Source organism: Hemiscyllium ocellatum, chromosome 30, assembly GCF_020745735.1.
Source record: "Hemiscyllium ocellatum isolate sHemOce1 chromosome 30, sHemOce1.pat.X.cur, whole genome shotgun sequence".
NCBI lineage: Eukaryota > Metazoa > Chordata > Chondrichthyes > Orectolobiformes > Hemiscylliidae > Hemiscyllium > Hemiscyllium ocellatum.
This window is the reverse complement of record NC_083430.1, coordinates 9,881,390-9,902,356: the sequence shown is the minus strand read 5'-3', so window position 1 is coordinate 9,902,356 and position 20,967 is coordinate 9,881,390. Positions and strand designations below refer to the sequence as shown.

The 20,967-nt window shown below is 45.0% G+C and overlaps 1 protein-coding gene across 1 annotated transcript; it reads left to right on the top strand.

The window, feature by feature from the left end:
• The first annotated feature begins 4,424 nt into the window (after nucleotides 1-4,424).
• LOC132830074 (U7 snRNA-associated Sm-like protein LSm10) lies at nucleotides 4,425-12,801 on the top strand. The gene is made up of 2 exons (XM_060847545.1): nucleotides 4,425-4,565; nucleotides 7,321-12,801. The coding sequence occupies exon 2, from the start codon at nucleotides 7,394-7,396 to the stop codon at nucleotides 7,757-7,759; it is 366 nt and encodes a 121-aa protein (XP_060703528.1). The 5' UTR covers nucleotides 4,425-4,565; nucleotides 7,321-7,393; the 3' UTR covers nucleotides 7,760-12,801.
• The last annotated feature ends 8,166 nt before the right edge of the window (nucleotides 12,802-20,967 follow it).

The following is a 20,967-nucleotide window of genomic DNA, read 5'->3' as shown; positions in this document are numbered from 1 at the left end:
TCCGACCAAGGAACTCATTTTACTTCTAAAGTGTTACAGGGGGTAATGTAAGGGTTGGGAATTTCCTGGGAGTTCCATACTCCATGGCACCTGCCATCATCAGGGAGGGTTGAGAGAATGAACCAAACACTCAAACGACAACTCTCTAAATTGATAATAGAAACCAGACTCCCTTGGACCAAATGTTTACCTATAGTTCTTTTGTGAGTACGAACAGCCCCAAAGAAAAATTTGGGACTATCTTCCTATGAAATCTTATTTGGATTACCTTATCTGGGAACGAATGGAGAATTGCCAATTCCCAAAACTAAAGACTTGTTCTTAAAGAAGTATATACTGGGCTTGTCCTCCTCTTTGTCTTTCCTCAGGGAACAGGGTTTATTGGCACAGACTCCACCCCTGGAATTCACCGTTCATCCCATCCGGCCGGGAGATTGGGTCTTAGTAAAATCGTGGACAGAGACTAAATTGCAGCCGGACTGGGAAGGGCCGTATCAGGCTGTTTTGACCAAAATGGCAATAAGGACGGCGGAGAAAGGCTGGACTCACTACACTCGGATAAAAGGGCCAGTGGAATCTCCAGTTGAGGAAGAAGTCTGGACAGCTGAATCAATGCAAGACCCACTGAAACTCAGGCTAAAGAGACTTTGAGTAACTGATTATACAGTGGCGACGCGAGCGCGGGATTATTTCTGTAGGATCGTATATTAAGTCTTTTTGTGCTTCAGCACGATTTTTAAAATGCTGGGGACGCTTAGAGTTATGATACTAGCCCTCTTAGTATTGTGATTTTGTCAAATATCATTTTCATACATGTTATTAATGGTTCCTGAGTCTGATAATCCACAAGTAATAGACGCTGATGCATGCAGCTTAGTAAATTGTGGGGATGTAGATAATCAGAGATAGTACCGCAGCTCAGAGATACATCTTAAGTCCTATGGGGATGGCCTTGGGGATGGTACTTGGTATAATGGTCTCGTCACAGTACATCAGGCCCCCTTCCAACCAGCTCTCGACTGTCCCGATAAAAAGTGTAACCCAGTATACTTAACAATAAAGAAAACCACATGGCACGAAGCAATTCTGGAGGGTGGGGGTGGGGGGGCACCTGTGAGATACAATTAAATGAAACATTTGGGAAAGAAATGAAAGCAAACGGGAATAATTTCTCAGGCTGTTGTTTTCGAATTAGCGTAGGACAGGGAAAATGGGTAGAACTACTGGATAATAAGGTACAACCTTTCACCCCTCCCGATGACATTAAAGTAGTAAAAATTATAGAGGTAAAGGATTAAAACAGACCATTGAAATAGAGACTGGGTACAGGGATGCAAATGCCTGGGTTGAATGGGTGAAGTATACTGTAAAAAGTCTGAATAAGAGCAATTGCTATGCGTGTGCCTCCAGTAGGCCAGTGGCCCAGGTGGTTCCCTTTCCGCTCGGGTGGAAGTGAGACAGGAAGGGCATGAAATGTATGATAGTCCTGTATCAGGATGAGACTGCATGGAATGATAGGAATTGTACCTCCCTATCTCTGATGTTCCCTCCCTTGGAGAAGAAAGATTCAAAAGCCCCCCCTACATTTTCAGCCGCAGTTGGAAATCACACATTGTGTGTGCGTAGACGAGATACAAATCAGTCCAGAGACTTGGGGGAGCTGAAATTATGTACAGAGATTAAGAATGTCACCGAAACGGACAAGGGAGGGAACTACTCAGCACTAAAGGTTCCCCGAGCGGATCTGTGGTGGTACTGTGGAGGCAAAATACTGAGACCCACCCTCCCTCCGATTGGAGAGGGATATGTGCAATTGTACAATTGGCAATTCCATTTACCCTGGCATTTGAGAAGGAAAAGATAGTAGGGAAAAAGGGAAGGAGTAAGAGATCACTTTTAGACACTTCTTTCGATGACAGGATTTATCTCAATTCTGTAGGAGTCCCTAGGGGGGGTACCTGATGAGTTCAAGGCTCGTAACCAGATTGCAGCAGGCTTTGAGTCAGCTCTCTTTTGGTGGGTAACAATTAATAAAAACATAGATTGGATAAATTACATTTTCTATAATCAACAACGACTTATAAATTTTACAGGAGATGCGGTTAAAGGAATATTAGAACAGCTTGATGCGACAAGTAGGATGGCATGGGGAAACAGAATGGCCCTTGATATGATTCTAGCGGAAAAAGGATTTGTGGGTGTGATGCTAGGAGGAAGGTGTTGTACTTTTATTCCTAATAACACTGCGCCTGATGGTTCAATTACTCGGGCCTTAAGGGGATTGGCTACCTTAGTAGAGGAACTGGCTGAGAATTCAGGAGTAGACACATCTCTCACGGGATGGCTTGAATCATGGTTTGGAAGATGGAAGGGGGTGGTAGTTTCCATCCTTACTTCCCTGATAGTAGTAGTCGGGGTATTGATAGCCATTGGCTGTTGTATCATACCCTGTATACGAGGACTCACCCAAAGACTGATTGATACAGCCTTAATGAAACAGATGCCCCTAAAAGGGAATCAGGCAGAGGAGCCTGATTAAATAATGAGGAAATGTTTGAGACCAAGATGGATGAAATCTGCTTGCAAATTTTGATGCTTGCGAATTTTGGGGGAGATGCTTAAAAGAAAATAGCAGAAGATAACAAATGGTAATTAAAGAAAAAGGGGGAAATTGTGGGATATAGGTAAAGTAGTGTCATTTCAGCAATCATAATTACTTATGCGAGGTAAATGCACTCACACCAGTGTATAATGGTTTCAACCAAGATCTGAGTCAACAAGAATGGAAACTATGTGGAGGAAATATATAATTGTTTTTGTATTAGCTAAAATGTGCATACAAGAATGAAACGTGCCTGCAAACAATGGTAGATGTTACAGACAAATAGATAAGGTGCTGTGAGGATGTAGGTTAAGCCAGATAGACTTGTACAAGCAGTAGTTATAAGCATCTGTTCCCCACTTTTGCAAAAACACAAAAACAAACCCCAATTAAAAGGTCATAAGGATCAATATTGTTGGGGAAAGGGAGGAAATGTCACAGGTGGGGGAAATAGATAATAGTGAAGGAGGATATACCTAACAATGGCCACAGCAGGATGTGGTGAAATGGCCAAGTAAAACTTGTACTTTGTTATGTACAAGGCCGGATAAGACAGGAGATAAACAATAGTAATGGGCACCGGGTTTGGAGTAGTGAATCCTATAAGATATGTACTTGCTAAACTCTGTGTGCCTTACTTCAGGCACCACGCTTGCAAGCGTATAATAAACATACTGATTGCTTCAGATCTTATCTCAGACTGAAGTTATTGAAGTGAGTGAGCTTTGGTTCTCACAAGAGAAAGCAGAGTTAATATTTTGGGTGGAGAGATTCTTCTTCAGAACTGATTTTAGGTTGGAAAAGTATATCCAGTACATTCTGGATTAGTGGTGCTGGAAGAGCACAGCAGTTTAGGCAGCATCCGAGGAGCAGTAAAATCGACATTTCGGGCAAAAGCCTGGGCCGAAACATCGATTTTACTGCTCCTCAGATGATGCCTGAACTGCTGTGCTCTTCCAGCATCACTAATCCAGAATCTGGTTTCCATTGTCTGCAGTCATTGTTTTTACCTATACAGTACATTCACCTATCTGCCCTAAAACTAAGTAACAACTAAAGTCAACATCACAGCTTTTAACCTATTTTTAAACAAAGTCCGCATTCACTCACGTCATCATTTGCAGGGGTTCTCGGGAACGGAACCCTCATGGATACAGACGAATGACTGTATGCTGAAGATTGGGTGGAGTTGGGAGAGAAGCAATAAATGGATGAACCTAGGGTGAGAGAATAAAAGGGCAGCAGAATGGGGAAAGGTCAGAATGGTAAAATGAATAACTGCTACTGGGGACCATTAGTGGCTGACAATGGGTTGTTTGTGGTAGTAGCCCATGTATTGACAAGGCCTGGTTTGTGGGAGTTTGCATAAAGACATAGGGGAAGGTGCTCAGGCCCTAAAATTATTGAGCTTGAAATGGAATTCTTAAAGGCTGTGGGGGTCCCAAGTGGAAAATGATATGCTGCAACATAAATTTTGTAATGCAAATGTTGTTAGTGGATATGAACCAATGACCAAAAAACCCTCCATTTTAAGACTAATTAATAGTATATTTCACATTCATATAAAAAATAATTCCTCCAGTGAATTTCCAGTACAGATAAACCTTTGCTGTAGATGGATGGAGTTGGTCTATCTTTTCTTGCCTCTGTCTATGGGTTACTGGGACTCAGCTCCCTCCCTGACTGAGCCTCTTCTCAGACACGTGGCCAGGACCACCACGTGCTCCTACTTCCGGGTATTGTCCCACTGCGTCAGCGGAGCGGGGCAACCCTGGACACGTACTTCCGGTTCATACCCCGCCCACAGCCTCGAGGCGGAAGCTGGCGTTACCTGGGAAACGGGGCCTTCTCAGAGAGGCTGCCTGCGGGGAGCGGCTCGGCGGAGAATTGACGCTGCACGGACCGGGACCGAGACCCCGACCCCTTACCCTGAGGGCGCTGCCTCCGCCCCCCTGGCCCTGAGGTGGGGGGGGTAGTGTGGGTGGATTGAGGGGGGTAGTGTGGGTGGATTGAGGGGGGGGTGTAGTGTGGGTGGATTGAGGGGGGGGTGTAGTGTGGGTGGATTGGGGGGGGGGGTGTAGTGTGGGTGGATTGAGGGGGGGTAGTGTGGGTGGATTGAGGGGGGTAGTGTGGGTGGATTGAGGGGGGTAGTGTGGGTGGATTGAGGGGGGGTGTAGTGTGGGTGGATTGAGGGGGGGGTGTAGTGTGGGTGGATTGAGGGGGGGGGTGTAGTGTGGGTGGATTGGGGGGGGGTGTAGTGTGGGTGGATTGAGGGGGGGGTAGTGTGGGTGGATTGAGGGGGGTAGTGTGGGTGGATTGAGGGGGGTAGTGTGGGTGGATTGAGGGGGGGGTGTAGTGTGGGTGGATTGAGGGGGGGGTGTAGTGTGGGTGGATTGAGGGGGGGGTGTAGTGTGGGTGGATTGAGGGGGGGGTAGTGTGGGTGGATTGAGGGGGGGGGTAGTGTGGGTGGATTGAGGGGGGGGTGTAGTGTGGGTGGATTGAGGGGGTAGTGTGGGTGGATTGAGGGGGGTAGTGTGGGTGGATTGAGGGGGGTAGTGTGGGTGGATTGAGGGGGGTAGTGTGGGTGGATTGAGGGGGGGTGTAGTGTGGGTGGATTGAGGGGGGTAGTGTGGGTGGATTGAGGGGGGGGTAGTGTGGGTGGATTGAGGGGGGTAGTGTGGGTGGATTGAGGGGGGTAGTGTGGGTGGATTGAGGGGGGTAGTGTGGGTGGATTGAGGGGGGGTAGTGTGGGTGGATTGGGGGGGTGTAGTGTGGGTGGATTGAGGGGGGGGTAGTGTGGGTGGATTGAGGGGGGTAGTGTGGGTGGATTGAGGGGGGTAGTGTGGGTGGATTGAGGGGGGTAGTGTGGGTGGATTGAGGGGGGGTAGTGTGGGTGGATTGGGGGGTGTAGTGTGGGTGGATTGAGGGGGGGTAGTGTGGGTGGATTGAGGGGGGGTGTAGTGTGGGTGGATTGAGGGGGGGTGTAGTGTGGGTGGATTGAGGGGGGGTGTAGTGTGGGTGGATTGAGGGGGGGTAGTGTGGGTGGATTGAGGGGGGGGTAGTGTGGGTGGATTGAGGGGGGGGTAGTGTGGGTGGATTGGGGGGGTGTAGTGTGGGTGGATTGAGGGGGGGGTGGATTGAGGGGGGGTGTAGTGTGGGTGGATTGGGGGGGTGTTGTGGGTGGATTGAGGGGGGGGTGGATTGGGGGGGTGTAGTGTGGGTGGATTGAGGGGGGGGTGGATTGAGGGGGGGGTGTAGTGTGGGTGGATTGGGGGGGTGTAGTGTGGGTGGATTGAGGGGGGGGTGTAGTGTGGGTGGATTGAGGGGGGGTGTAGTGTGGGTGGATTGAGGGGGGGGTGTGTGTGGGTGGATTGAGGGGGGGGTGTTGTGGGTGGGGGGTGTAGTGTGGGTGGATTGAGGGGGGGTGTAGTGTGGGTGGATTGAGGGGGGGGTGTAGTGTGGGTGGATTGGGGGTGTAGTGTGGGTGGATTGAGGGGGGGGTGTAGTGTGGGTGGATTGAGGGGGGGTAGTGTAGGTGGATTGGGGGGGGGGGTAGTGTGGGTGGATTGAGGGGGGGGTAGTGTGGGTGGATTGAGGGGGGGTGTAGTGTGGGTGGATTGAGCTTCGGTGCCCGCTCCCTGTGTGTCAGTGATTGGTCCCTGAAGGACATATTCAGGTCCCAGTGCCTTTGGAAACCAGCAAGTGGCAGGTTATCCCGATCACGGTGAGGCTGAATAACCCCTGACCCCTCCCACCACTTTGCTCAGCTTGTGACCATGATGTGGAGCTGCTGGGGTTTACAAGGTCAGAGGTCACACGGTAACAGGTTATAGTCCAACAGGTTTACTTTAAGTCGCCAGTTTTTGGGGCACTGCCCCTTCGCAGATTTCTCCTGACAAAGGGGCGGTGCTCTGAAAGCTTGTGATTTCAAATAAACCTGTTGCACTATTACCAGGCGTGGTGTGACCTTTGAGCTTGTGTTCCACCAGGCTGCTGAACTTGTACAGCCACCTTTTAATATGTGTGAGCTGAGGAAGGTGACAATCATCACCGTTGAAATTAAGGCACAAATTGGGGGGGAGTGTGATGCTGGAAACGCACAGAGGGTCAGGAGCATGAGATGAGAATCGGCTTGTAGGTCAGGGCTGAGATATAAATGGGAGGGGGGTGGCGTCGGGGGGGAAAGGTAGCTGGGAAAGCGATAGGTGGATGAAGGTGAGGAAGAAGGTGTTAGGTCAGAAGGGGCAGTGATGGACGGGTCCGGGGAGGGGCGGTGCCGAGTTGGAGGCTTGTGATTGGGATAATGTGGGGTGGGGTGGGGGCAGGGGCAGGGGGAATGAGGAAGCTGTTGAAATTCATATTTATCCCGTGTGGTTGCAGGGTCCCAATGCAGATGTTCCTCCTCTAGGCATCGGGTGGTTTGGTGGTAGACAAGGCTCAGGATCTGTATGCCCTAAATGGAAGGGAGAGTTGAAGTGTTCAGGCACAAGGTGGTGGGTGCGGGTGTTCCAGATATGTTCTCTGAAACAATCCGCAAGAAGATGACCTGTCTCCTTGGATGCTGCCTGACCTGCTGTGCTTTCCCAGCACTACACTCTTGAGTCTGACCTCCAGTATCTGCAGTCCTCAATTTCTCCTCGTCAGTGCGTTCTGACAAAATTGAAATTAATGGGTATTAGATGAAAACTCTCCATGATCTGTTTCTTTTTTCCATGCAGTTCCTGAGCCTGGAGTCCCTGAGTTAGGCCTGGTATTCATCTATCAACTGAACAGAGTTTATGAGTCAACATTATGGCATTGAGCCATTCCATTAAAGAACGAACAATTGCAGAGAACAGCCTCATCATACTTCTCCAGGGGATACATAATCACGTTACCACTGTGGAGCTTAGGGACGAGAGCTCCGTGAAGGGTCGCTTTGTGAACGTTGATGCATTCATGAACATCCGGCTAGCTGAGGTTACATATACTGACAGACAGGGCAGAGTGTCGAACTTGGATGACTTCTTTGTGACTGGCAGAAATGTACGTTATGTTCACATCCCAGATGAGATTGATATAATTGAGACTGTTCAGAGCCAACTGCAGAAAATCCACAAAGTGCGTAACTTTGGAGGGAAAGATCGAGGGAGAAGAGAATTTCCATCAAAAAAGTAGCAATGATGTGCCATCACAGCTCAGTGATGCATGTGGGACATAAAGGATAATGTCAGAACCCGGTGATGTTGGGGTTTGGACAGTACAGTATTTGGAGTGTATGAGGACTGGATGGTATATGGCAAGTGTGGACATCAGGAGTGGGTGGTGTTTGGGTGGGGAATACGAGGACTGCAGTGTTTGAGAGACTGATTAACAGGACTAAGTGGTGTGTGGAGGGGTGGATACCATGACTGGTGTTTGGGGTTTTGTGTGTGAATATAATGACTGTGCGCTGTTTGCAGGTGCTGGAGGCTTGGTTATCCAAACTTGATATTTTGGGGGGGAGGGGGAGGGGGAGGGGGATGGTATTGGGTATCTGAACTGATAGCTTTTTTTCAGGGTAATTAGATAGTCAAATTAGGTGGTGTTTGAAGAGAGTGGATATCAGGGCTGGAGAATGAGCATCTGATTTGGGGGTATTGCATGGGACTGGGGTTGATATCTGGACTCAGCGATGTTTGGGGAGCGTGGTGATCAGGAGTGATTTGTGTTTAGGGTGTGGCTATCAGGACAGTGTGATGTTTGGGCACTGGACATCAGGGCTCAGTGGAGTATGGTGACTGATCACTGTGGGTGTGGATTTCCCTGCCCAATTGGTCTGATATGCTTGGCAAGACTGGCTGCAATCCTTATTACCATGTTGGAAGCTTCGCACTCCAGTGAGGAATGGGTGGGCCAGTTGAATTCCAGAGCAGTACTGAGAGGGAGCTGTGTTGTTGGAGTTACCATCTTTGAAACATCATACCACAGTATCAGCTGTTTCAGTGGTCATTGTGCCAGTACAGCTCCCTTGGTAATTTTGGAAGAATGGAAATTACTAGTTCCTGTACAGATTCTACATAAACATTGATTTTATCTTGGAATCTTGCTGTGTTGAACAGCTGCTACATCCCACAACAGATCAGTGACTTGCACTTCAAATTCCAAGTATTTCTTCAGATGCATTCTCAGTTATCTTTGAGATGTGGAAGGATGATGTACAAATACAATTGCTATCACAAACATTGCCGCTGTGTTTATGTCTGTGCTCCTAATAGGTGATTGGATAATTGGGTGGATTTCTTAAGAGCCAGTGCCACCATGTCCATGGTTTCTGTCTGCCTGTTGTGTAGGTCAGCAAGATCCATGTGTATTTGAAACAAATGCTGATCATAGTAGGTGGTGATGGTAAGTATTGTCACTGATGTGTCACATTTCCAAATGGTGCATTGTATACAGAATGAATGGCAGAAGAACATGCTCCCACAACCTGGTACTTACTCCATTACAGTCACTACCATTATACTACAGACCATTCACATCCACACTGATAATTAAATATAACAAAAGTTTGTATGAATCTCTTCTTTTAAAATTGAACCCCACTAAAAGTGAATATCATGTCCATGTGTCCCTCCCTTTCAGTCATGTGGTAGAGAACCGAATCCAGAGTTCATGTTGGCAAGGACAGAATCTTAAGTGTTTGTCCTAAGTGTGAACGTTTAATTCAGCTGATAGCAAGCACTGCTAACCCAATGACTGTGCTGAGCAACCATCATAATTCTGAAGTCACTGTATATACTTGTATCTAAACACAAACTTGTATCAATTCTTTTCTCATTCCCAAAAAGGGTGATTCTGCTTGTAAATACATTCAGTGATGACTTGGGTTCTGGATAATGTGGGACAGGAAGGTTGCCTTCTCACTGGAGGGATAGGCATCCTTCTCCAACCAGACTCTGAGTCAGTGTCTGGTTTTTAAGAGTAAATCTTATGTTGTAGGTGTTCACAATAAGTTGGGTGCATTTTCAGTTAGTGTAGAACTAGTCTTTCTTCGTCATCCCTAAATTGGTGACAAAACCAGTATTTATTGTTGATTTCTAATTTCCCTTGAGAAAGTGGTGGTCAGTTAGTGCATTGACCTTGAGTTAGTTATACTCCCGGTGCTAGTAGACCATAAGATATAGGAGCAGAATTAGGTCCTTTAGCCGATTGAGTCTGCTGCACCATTCTCACCTGCTCCTAACACCAATTACTCTGTCTTATTTAGCAGCATATATTTGGAAATCGAATCACGTCCATTAGCTCTTGTTACTATCTCAAATAATTTTAACAGATGTGTCAGGGATGACTGCCCCTTGAAACCAGACTGACTCAGCCTTACTTTACCATGCATTCCATTTACTCCGCAATCTCAGCCTTAATAATGGGCTCTCAAATCTTACCAACAACCGAGTTCATGCTAACTGGTCTATAGCTTCCTCCCTCTTCTTAAACGCGGGTGTTACATTAGTTGTTTTCCAGTTTTTGGCACCCTCCCTGACTCCAGTGATTCCTGAAAGATCACTACCAATACCTTTACAACAATCTGCACTTGTTCTTCTAAGTGGTAGATGTTGTAGGTTTGTGAGGTACTGCTGAAGGGAGAGTTATAAGAGAACTGTGTGTTCTTACCACCCCATCTTCCAGCGTGTTCTGTGACCTCCACTTCACCCGACTCTCCAAGCTCCAGCAGTCATTTTCTCACCATAGATTCAACTTATTACCACCTTTTCTGGCAATGCTCCTTCCAAGGTACATTCTTGCACATTGACCTGCTCCTGTATCTCTTAAAGTTTTAATTTCTTTACCTACTCCTTGTGCAAGAGTAAACCTTATCCACATAAGTAAATTCTTTTAAGAGATCTAGTACTCTCTTATTAACCAACCTCTGACCAGGCTCTTCAACTTCCACTGGGATCTCCTTGACCACTTTAATACACCCCACTGGTTTTTCTTGTTTTACCACATCTAATTTCTCAGTAGTTTTCTTAAATCACCAACACTAACTTCATAAAAAAAATCAAAAGAACTATAGATGCTGGAAATCAGAAACAAAAACAGAAATTGCTGGATAAAGCTCAGCAGGTCTGGCAGCATCTGTGGAGAGAAATCGGAGTTAATGTTTCAGGTCCATTGGCCCTTCTTCAGACCTGATGGTAGCTAGGAAAGGGTTGTTTATGCAGAAAATAGGGTGGGGGAAGGGTGTAAGGAGTAAACGATAGGTGGAGATAGAGCCCAAAGAGAGAGAAGGGTGAAGAAAATGCTGGAGGTTTAGAGATATTGAGGCTTTGGCCAGGAATAAGAAGAATGCATACATTAGGTTTAAGCTATCAGGCTCAAGTGAATCCCAAGATAACTATGAAAAGTATAGGAGCGGACTTAAGAGGGAAATCAGAGGAGCTAAAAGAGGGTAAGAGATGGATCTGGCAGTTAAGGTTAAAGATAATCCCAAGAGATTCTGTAGTCACATTGAGAGTAAAAGGATGGCTAGGGAGAGAATAGGCCCCCTTAAAGATCAGCATGGCTGTCTGTGTGGAGCCACAGGAGATGGGGGAGACGTTTAATGAATATTTCTCCTCTGTTTACTGAGGAGAGAATCGGGGATGCTAAGGAAATAAAGGAAACAAGTGGGGATGTTTTTGACTGCAAACATATTACCAGAGAGGAGGTGTTTGCAGCCTTACGGCGCATTGAGGTGGATAAATCCTCTGGACCTCATCAGGTCCATCCTCAGATGTTGTGGGAGGCTAGGGAAAAAATCATGGAGGCCCTTGCAGTAATTTTTGCTTCATCTTTAGCCACTGGTGAAGCTTTGGAAGACTGGAGAGTGGCTAATGTTCCATTGTTTAAGAACGCCAGGGAACTACAGGCCAGTGAGCCTGACATCAGTGGTAGGCAAATTGTTGGAGAGGGTATTGGGGGACAGGATCAACTAATATTTGGATAGTCAAGGTCTGATTAGGAATAGTTAGCAGGGATATGTATGCAGGATGTCAGGTCTGACAAATCTTTTAGAGATTTTTGAAGAGGTAACCAAAGTGACAGAGAAGGGTAGGGCAGTGGATGTTGTCTACATGGACTTTAGTAAGGCCTTTGACAAGGTCCTACATGGCAGGCTAGTCATGAAGGTTAGGTCACGTGGGGAGAGCTAGCTAATAGAATTCAAAATTGACTCTATGGTAGGAAACAGAGGGTGAAGGTCATTTCTCAGACTCGAGGCCTTAGACTAGCAGTGTGCTGGGGTCGGTGCTGGGACCTTTCTTACTTACATTAATGATCAGGATGTGAATATACTCGGCATGATTAGTAATTTTGCAGATGATACAAAATTAGGAGGTATCACTGATAGGTAAAAAGGTTTTTAGATTAGATTTACAGTGTGGAAACAGGCCCTTCGGCCCAACAAGTCCACACCGACCCGCCGAAGCGAAACCCACCCATACCCCAACATTTACCCCTTATCAAACATTACAGAGAGATCTTGATAAGATGGGAAGTGGGCAAATAGAATTCTACAAATACAATTCACCCTACAGACATATATATATGTGTGTGTGTGTGCATGCATGACTGAGAGAGTGTGTGTGAGTGTGAGTGCCTGTGAGTGTGTGTGAAAGCTTGGTAAAGTGTGTGTATGTGTGGGAGTGATAGAGTATAAGCCTGTGAGAGGGTGTGTGCGAGGGGTGGGGGTGTATGTGTGTGTTTATAAGAGAAAGCGTGTGTATGAGAGAATCTGAGTGAATGTGTGTGTGAGAAAGAGTGTATAATGTAGTGGGGTCACCTGTAGTGTGACATAATCCAAGGTTCCGGTTGAGACCCTCCTCTTGGTTACCGAACTTGGCCATCAGCCTCTGCTCGACCACTTTGGTCTGTTGCCTATTCCAAATTCCGCCTTGTAGGATGGTCACCGGAAGATCCGAGGCCTAATGTTCCTGACCACTGAAGTGTTCCCTGACTGGGAGGGAACACCCCTGTCTGATGATTGTTGTGCGGGTGACTTAAAAGACGTTCTAGGATTTACATATGAATGAAGTGAAACCTGCAACCCATTCTAAAAGATGAAACACTTAACAACAATCCAGGGTTTTTCTATATATCATTTCAGTTGCATGACACTGTAATCTGTTGCTATAAATTGTGTCTTATGATCTACAACCACCTGATAAAGGAGTAGCGCTCTGAAAGCTAGTGCTTCCAAATAAACCTGTTGGACAATAACCTGGTGTCGTGTGATTTTTAACTTTGTCCACTCCAGTCCAACACCAGCTCCTCCACATTGAATAAAGGAGTTGGGACGTTATGTTACAGTTGTATAAGTCATTGGTAAGGCTACACTTGGGAGTATTGTGTACAGTTTTGGCTACCCTGTCATAGGAAAGTCATAGTTAAACTGGAAAGAGTGCAAAAAAGATTTATGAAGATGTTGCCAGGAGTTAAAGGCAAAGGTTGGCCAGGGTAGGATTTTATTCCTTGGCATGTAGGAGAACAAGGGTTGACTTATCGAAGTGTATAAAATCATGAGGGACATCGATAGAATGAATGCAGATAGTCTTTTTCACAGGGATGGAGAATTGAAAACTACAGCGCATAGGTTTAAGATGAGAGGTGAAAGATTCAAGGAGGACCTCAGAGGCAACTTCTTCATGTAGAGAGTAGTACATGTATAGAATGGTCTGCCAGAGAAAGTGGTTCAGACAGGTACAATAGCAACATTTAAATATGTACATGGATGGGAAGTGTTTAGAGGGATCTGGTTCATATGTGGGCAGTTAGAACTAGCTGAGTGGGCACTATGGTCAGCATGGACCAGTTTCAGTCGAAGGGCCTGGTTCCATGCTGTATTACACTGATTCAATAAGACCAATTGGACAGATAAAGGAGAAGCAGTGAGAAAGTGAGTTGTGGTTCTGTTCACCGAGCTGGGAGTTTTTCTTGCAGACGTTTCGTCCCCTTTCAAGGTGACATCTTCAGTGCTTGGGAGCCTCCTGTGAAGTGCTTCTGTGCTGATTCCTCTGGCATTTATACTGGTTTGAATCTGCCGCTTCCGGTTGTCAGTTGCTGTCCGCTGCAGTGGCCGGTATATAGGGTTTATGTCGATGTGTCTGTTGATCGAATTCGTGGATGAGTGCCATGCTTCTAGGAATTCCCTGGCTGTTCTCTGTTTGGCCTGTCCTATAATGGTGGTGTTGTCCCAATCGAATTCATGTTGTGAGTAGTGGAGATGAAGGGCCGAAAGATGAACAAGAAACCACAATTGTGGTGCTGGGAAGGGGTGAGGTGGCCTGGCCAGAAAGGCTACAATGGTGGGAGGAGAGACATGCTGTTAGGGAGGGTGTTGCAAAGATGGGGTGAAAAGAAGAAGAAGGCTTTAAAGGGGAGAAAGGCAAGGACTAACTAGGGATAGTCAACAATGCTTTGTGCGTGGGAAATCATGTCTCAGTAACTTGATTGAGATTTTTGAAGAGGTACAGAGAAGTTTGAAGGCAGAAAGGTAGAGACGTCAATACGGTAGCATGCCAGATGGTGGACTGGTTAGCAGGATCCAAGGAGAGCTAGCCAGTTGGATACAAAATTGGTTTTAAGAAAGGAGGCAGAGGGTGTGGTTTTTCAGACCATAGGTCTGTGACTGGTGGTGTGCCTCGAGGATCAGTGCTGGGTCCACTGCCTTTTGTCATTTATATAAATGATTTGGATGAGTATATAGGAGTTATGATTATTAAGTTTACAGGTGACACCAAAATTGATGGTGTCATGGACAGTGAAGAAGGCTACCTCAGAGTACAATGGGAGATTGAGTAGATCGGCCAATGGGCTGAATGGCAGGTGAAGTTTACTTTAGATAAATGCAAGGTGTTGCATTTTGGTGCAATATGACTTATACACTTAAAGGTAGGGTACTGGGGAGCATTGGCAAACAAAACGTCCTAAGGGTGCAGATGCACAGTTCCTCGAAAGTGGAGCTGTAGGTTGTTTAAGGCAGTATTTAGCATACTTGCCTTCATTGGTCAGTACACTGAGTACAGAGGAACATCAATTATCTGAATGACAAGTGTAGAGTATTTTGTTCAGATAATCGAATGCCGGATAACACAGTTTAGCCAAGTATCGGGATCTTACGATCTTATTTGGATAATCTGAAATGCGGATAATTAAATGCCGGATAATTGAGGTTTCTCTGTGTAGGAGTTGAGGGTCATGTTGCGGCTATGATTTGAGTTATTGTTGTCACATGTACCTAGGCACAGTGAAGTTTTGTTTTGTGTGCAGTAGAGGCAGATCATAATGTACAAATATCACTGGGTGATTGAACAGAGCGAGGAAATAAAGTTACAGCTGCCAAGAAGGTGCACAAAAAGCAAGATCAACTTTGAATTTGAAATTAGAGAAATCCATTCAGAAGTCTAATAAACAGCAGAGAAGCTATTCTTGAATCTGTTGGGCAGCGTATCGATTTAAGAGAAATATGTGTTTTGACAGACTTACAATTGAGGATTAAAAGTGCAGAAATGTGAGAATAAGATCTACTGCAGAGATCTCACAAAGATTTTCCCTGTATCAGTGCCACCTTGGAATAAGGCTGTACAGGATATTGGTGAAGCCACTTTTAGAATATTGTGTTCAATTCTGGTCTTGTTATTGGAAAGATGTTGTTAAACCTGAAAGGGTTCAGAAAAGATTTACAAGGATATTGCTAGATTTGGAGGGTTTGAAAGATAGGGAGAGGCTGAATAAGTCTGCGTTTTTCCATGGAGATTCAAAGGCTGAGAGTTTACCTTGTTGAGGTTTATAAAATCATGAGAGGCACAGATAGGTTGAATAGCCAAAGTCTTTTCCCCCAGGATAGGGAAGTACAAATCTAAAGGGCAGAGGTTTAAAGTGAGAGGGGAAAGATTAACAGAGACCTAAGGGGCAACTTTGTCACACAGAGGGTCATGTATGGGTATGAAATGAGCGGCCATAAGGAGATGGTGGAGGCAGGTATAACTACAACATTTAAAAAACATGTGGATGGGTACATAAACAGGAAGAGTTCAGAGAGATATGGGCCAAATGCTGGCAAATGGGTCTAGATCAGTTTAGGATATCTGGTTGGCAGGAACAAGTCGGACTCAAGGGTTTGTTTTCATGCTTTATAACTCTGATTCTTTAGCCATGTTCTACACAGCACTGATGCTGAATGTTTATTCAACAGCTTGTTAAACAGTGAGACAACTGAAAGAACTCACTATGTAGAGTAGTCAGAATCCAGATGGGGTGTGTGCGTATATTTATAATGCCAGCCGTTTAACCAAGGATGCAGAGCGAGTTATTTACAAATCACTCTGCACCTTATTAAAAACTAAGACACTAATATGCTGAACATCACAGGGCTTGTTATGCAACCTTGTCACACAACAATCCCAATGATGTACACTAATGCAGGCATACTTGCCTGATATTTAACAGACACTCAAGCACCCACAGAGAGTTACTGGAGGTGCCAATTTTCCAGAATTTCCAGGAATTCAAAGGTAATTTCATATATGCTGTTGTAAGCAACAAGGGGAAAAAAAATCATTGAACAGTATTTTCTTTTTCTCTGAATACTTTATTGACTGATTTTCAAAATTATAGAAAAATATTAAGATACATAAATGTCTTCTCCAAGGCAGTTCAGAATGAGTAATAAATACATAATAGTCATGGGGAGGCAATGGCCTTGTGGTATTATCGCTGGACTGTTAATCCAGGGAATGTTTGGGGAACCTGGATTCAAATCTCTCCATAGCTGATGGTGGAATTTTATTTTAATTTTTTTAAAAAATGTGGAATTAAACGTCTGACAGAGACCATGAATCCATGACTGATTGTTGGAAAAACCCATCTGGTTCACTAATGTCCTTTAGGGAGGGAAAATGCCACCCTTACCTCGTCTGGACTACATGTGACTCCAGATCCACAGAAATGTGGTTGACTTTAAATTACCCTCTGGGCAATTAGGGATGGGCACTAAATGCTGGCCCAGTCAGCATTGCCCTCATCCTGTAAATAAAAAACTGGTTCAGCCAGCAGCACCCACCTGCCATGAATGTATTTTTACAAAGTGGGAAAATTCATTTTTAATGTGAACTAGTGTGAGCACATTCTTTTCACTGAATGTGCTCACATTCAACAGCTGAATGTGAAGATTGTAAAGACAGTACCATAATTTGGATATCAAGTATATTGTATTTCATGTAGGAACTTGGAATTCTCTCCATTTTAAAAGTCTCCTTTAAGATGCTCCATAAAATCTACCCACTGACGGCTGGGCATATCCTGGATCTATGAGGACAGGTCCTGTCTAAACACAAAAATGAACAGCTAAAGACTCTAGTGACTCCAAGGATTCTGTCAAATATATCCATGTGGGCCACAGCCATTGTGAGCTCCACAGTGGGTTTTCTCCTAAAAAGGTCTTTTCCCTCACCCTTTTAAAGTGCTTTTATTTCAGCTTCCCTGGTCTGATATGCTAACCACGGTTTCTACAGGCAGCTCCTCAGATGTGAGGTAGGGCATAGAAAGATGATTTATTTGTTCATTCATGGGATGTGGGTGTTGTTGGCTGGCCAGCATTTACCTCCCACCTCTAGTTGCCCTTGAGAAAGGTGGTGGAGAGCTGCTTTCTTGAACCACCGCAGTCCGTTTGCTGTGGGTTGACCACAATGCCATTAGAGAGAGAATTCCAGGATTTTGACCCAGCATCAGTGAAGGAACAGTAATATATTTCCAAGTCAGGATGGTGAGTGGCTGGGAGGGAACATACAAGTAGTGGTGTTCTACTAGGTCATCTGCCTTTGTCCAACTGGATGGAAGTGGTTTTGGGTTTGGAATGTGCTGGCCATTAGACACTTGGATCTTTTTAAGTAGCCAGTTATATCGTGCATTTTCACACAATTGACTTGTTTTAGCTGCATACACCATAATACCCTTACTTTAAAAAAAGTCTCCATGTGTCTTGGTAAAGAGGCTGGGATTTTGGAAAACATTTGTTTACTCTACCTATTGTCAATGGTTTTGAAAAATTATGGAATACTGCTTTATCTTCCTTCAAATCTGTGGCATCATCTTTGCCTCATGCACCATGTCTGGGGTAATGAGATTTACTCTGGATGAGTTTGACCTATGTTAGGTGCTACTGACGGAACTATCAGCAAATCAAGCCAGTCCTAATTTCATGTACATTCCCGGGTTAAAATCTTGCAGTTCTGCCATTTGCAGTCATAAATGATATAGACAGTTAAACAGCTAGGAGGATGGGGGTCTCTAGGAATGTCCTACCCTCAATGATAATGGAGTTAAGCATATCAGTACAAAAAACAAGGCTAAAGCGCTCACAACTATCTTCAGCCAGAAGTGTTTGTCATCAATTGTAGGCCCTTACTTTCGTCCCCAGTTTGATACATTACAGATCCAGTCTAGCAAATTTAATTGACTCCATAAGATATGAATGAACAACCGGAAGCTGTGACGACATTCCTGCTGCAAATTAAAAGGTTTGGCTGCACTAATATAGTTACAGCATTGGCATCAATAATGTGGAAAATTGCCCAGGTATACCCTGCACACACTAAAAACAATACAAATATAATCTGACAAATTACTACCCAACAGTCTACTTTCAGTTATCAGCACAATGCATCTGGGCCAGTGTTATTTACAGGAATAACCTGTAGATGCAAAGGTCAGTCAGCTCCTGACCACATTACAGCCTTGGTCTAAGCCCACACAAAGTGTGAATTCCAGACATGAGGTGAGAATGACTGCCCTTGACAACAGTCCAGTGTTTGTCTAAATTTAGGGTATTATAGTACCCTGCCAAAACTGGGGCAGGGGAACATATGGGCAACCTGAAGACTAATTCCTTGTGGGCATTGTTGGCTGGCCAGCATTTATTGCCTGTCCTTAGCTGCCCTGGAACTTAGAGCCCTGCTTGGTTATTTCAGAGGGCAGTTAAAAGGTCAACCAAATTGCTGAGTGTTATTTTTTCTTTATTCATTCACAGGACAAAGGCGTCTCTGGCCAGGCCAAGGTTTCCTGCCCGTCTCTAATTGCCCAGAGGGCAGTTAACCACATTGCTGTAGGTCTGGAGTCACATGTGGACCAGACTAGGTCAGGTTGTCAGTTTCTCTTCCTGAAGAACATTAGTAAACCAGATGGGTTTTTCTGACAATTGGCAACGGTTTCATGGTCTTCAGCAGAATCTTAATGTCAGTTTTTATTGTTAATATATTGAATTCAAATTCCCCAGAATATTTGCTGAGTTTCTGCATTTATAGCCCAGCGATAATACCACATTGCCATCGCGTTCCCTAACATTTGCTTTTATTTTATATTTCCAACATCCACAGTTCTTTGTCTTAATTTAGCCTAATGGTGTGTTGATCGTGTTAAAAAATATCCTGACTTATGGATATTCTTTACAGAAGATTCAAGAACAGAGAAATGTGGTCGATTCTTAACTGCCCCTGGAAAATGCCTAGAGAACCAAACATTTCAAGGCAATTAGGGACAGGCAGTCTAACACCAATGACACCCACTTTCCATGCCAGAAGAAATTTGTATAATACAAATAGTAGCGATGACCATCTGCACTTGAGAGAATCTAACCATCTCTCCATGGCATTTAATAAAATTACCATTGCTGAACCATCAAGATCCTGAGGGTTACTGCCGACCAGAAACCTAACTTTGCCAGCCATACAAATACCAAAGCTACAAGGATAGGTCAGAGGTGAGAATCTTGTGATGTGTAACTCCCTTCCTGACTGTCCAAAGTCTTTTCACCAGTTACAAGACAGAACTTAAGAACATGATTCCTGATGAAGGGCCATTGCCTGAAACATTGATTCTCCTCTTCCTCAGATACTGCCTGACCTACTGTGCTTTTCCGCCACCACTCTAATCTTGATTCTGACCTCCAGCATCTGCAGTCCTCACTTTTGCCTCAAGAATATAGAGTCATAGAGACGTACAGCATGGAAACAGACCCTTCGGTCTAACCCGTCCATGCCGATCAGATATACCAACCCCATCTAGTCCCACCTGCCAGCACCTGGCTTATACCACTCCAAACCCTCCCTATTCATATACCCATCCAAATGTTGCAATTGTACCAGCCTCCACCACTTCCTCTGGCAGCTCATTCCATACACATACCACCCTCTGCGTGAAAAAATTGCCCCTGAGGTCCCTTTTATATCTTCCCCCTCTCACCCTAAACCTATGCCCTCTAGTTCTGGACTCCCCAACCCCAGGAAAAGACTTTGAATATTTATCCTATCCATGCCCCTCATGATTTTGTAAACCTGTACAAGGTCACCCCTCAGGCTCTGACACTCCAGGAAAACAGCCCTAGCCTATTCAACCTCTCCCTACAGCTCAAATCCTCCAACCCTGGCAACATCCTTGTAAATCTTTTCTGAACCCTTTCAAGTTTCACAACATCTTTCTGATAGGAAGGAGACCAGAATTGCACGCAATATCCCAACAGTGACCTAACCAATGTTCTGTACAGCTGCAACATGACCTCCCAACTCCTGTAATCAGTACTCTGACCAATGAAAGAACACATAGCAAACACCTTCTTCACTATCCTATCTACCTGCAACTCCACTTTCAAAGAGCTATGAACCTGCACTCCAAGGTCTCTTTGTTCAGCAAAACTTCCTAAGACCTTACCATTAAGTGTATAAGTTCTGCTAAGATTTGCTTTCCCAAAATGCAGCACCCCATATTTATCTGAATTAAACTCCATCTGCCACTTCTCGGCCCATTGGCCCATCGGGTCCAGATCCTGTTATAATCTGAGGTAACCTTCTTCGCTGTCCACTACACCTCCAATTTTGGTGTCATCTGCAAACTTACTAACTGTACCTCTTATGCTCACATCCAAATCATTTATGTAAATGACAAAAAGTACAGGACCCAGCACTGATCCTTGTGGCACTCCACTGGTTACAGGCCACCAGTCTGAAAAACAACCCTCAACCACCATCCTCTGTCTTCTACTTTGAGCCAGTTCTGTATCCAAATGGCTTGTTCTTCCTTTATTCCATGAGATCTAACCTTGCTCGTCAGTCTCCCATGGGGATCCTTGTCGAATGCCTTACTGAAATCCATACAGATCACATCTACCGCTCTGCCCTCATCAATCCTCTTAGTTACTTCTTCAAAAAACTCAATCAAGTTTGTGATACATGATTTCCCACGCACAAAGCCATACTGACTATCCCTAATCAGTCCTTGCCTTTCCAAATACATGAACATCCTGTGCCTCAGGATTCCCTTCAACAACTTGCCCACCACTGACGTCAGGCTCACCGGTCTATAGTTCCCTGTCTTGT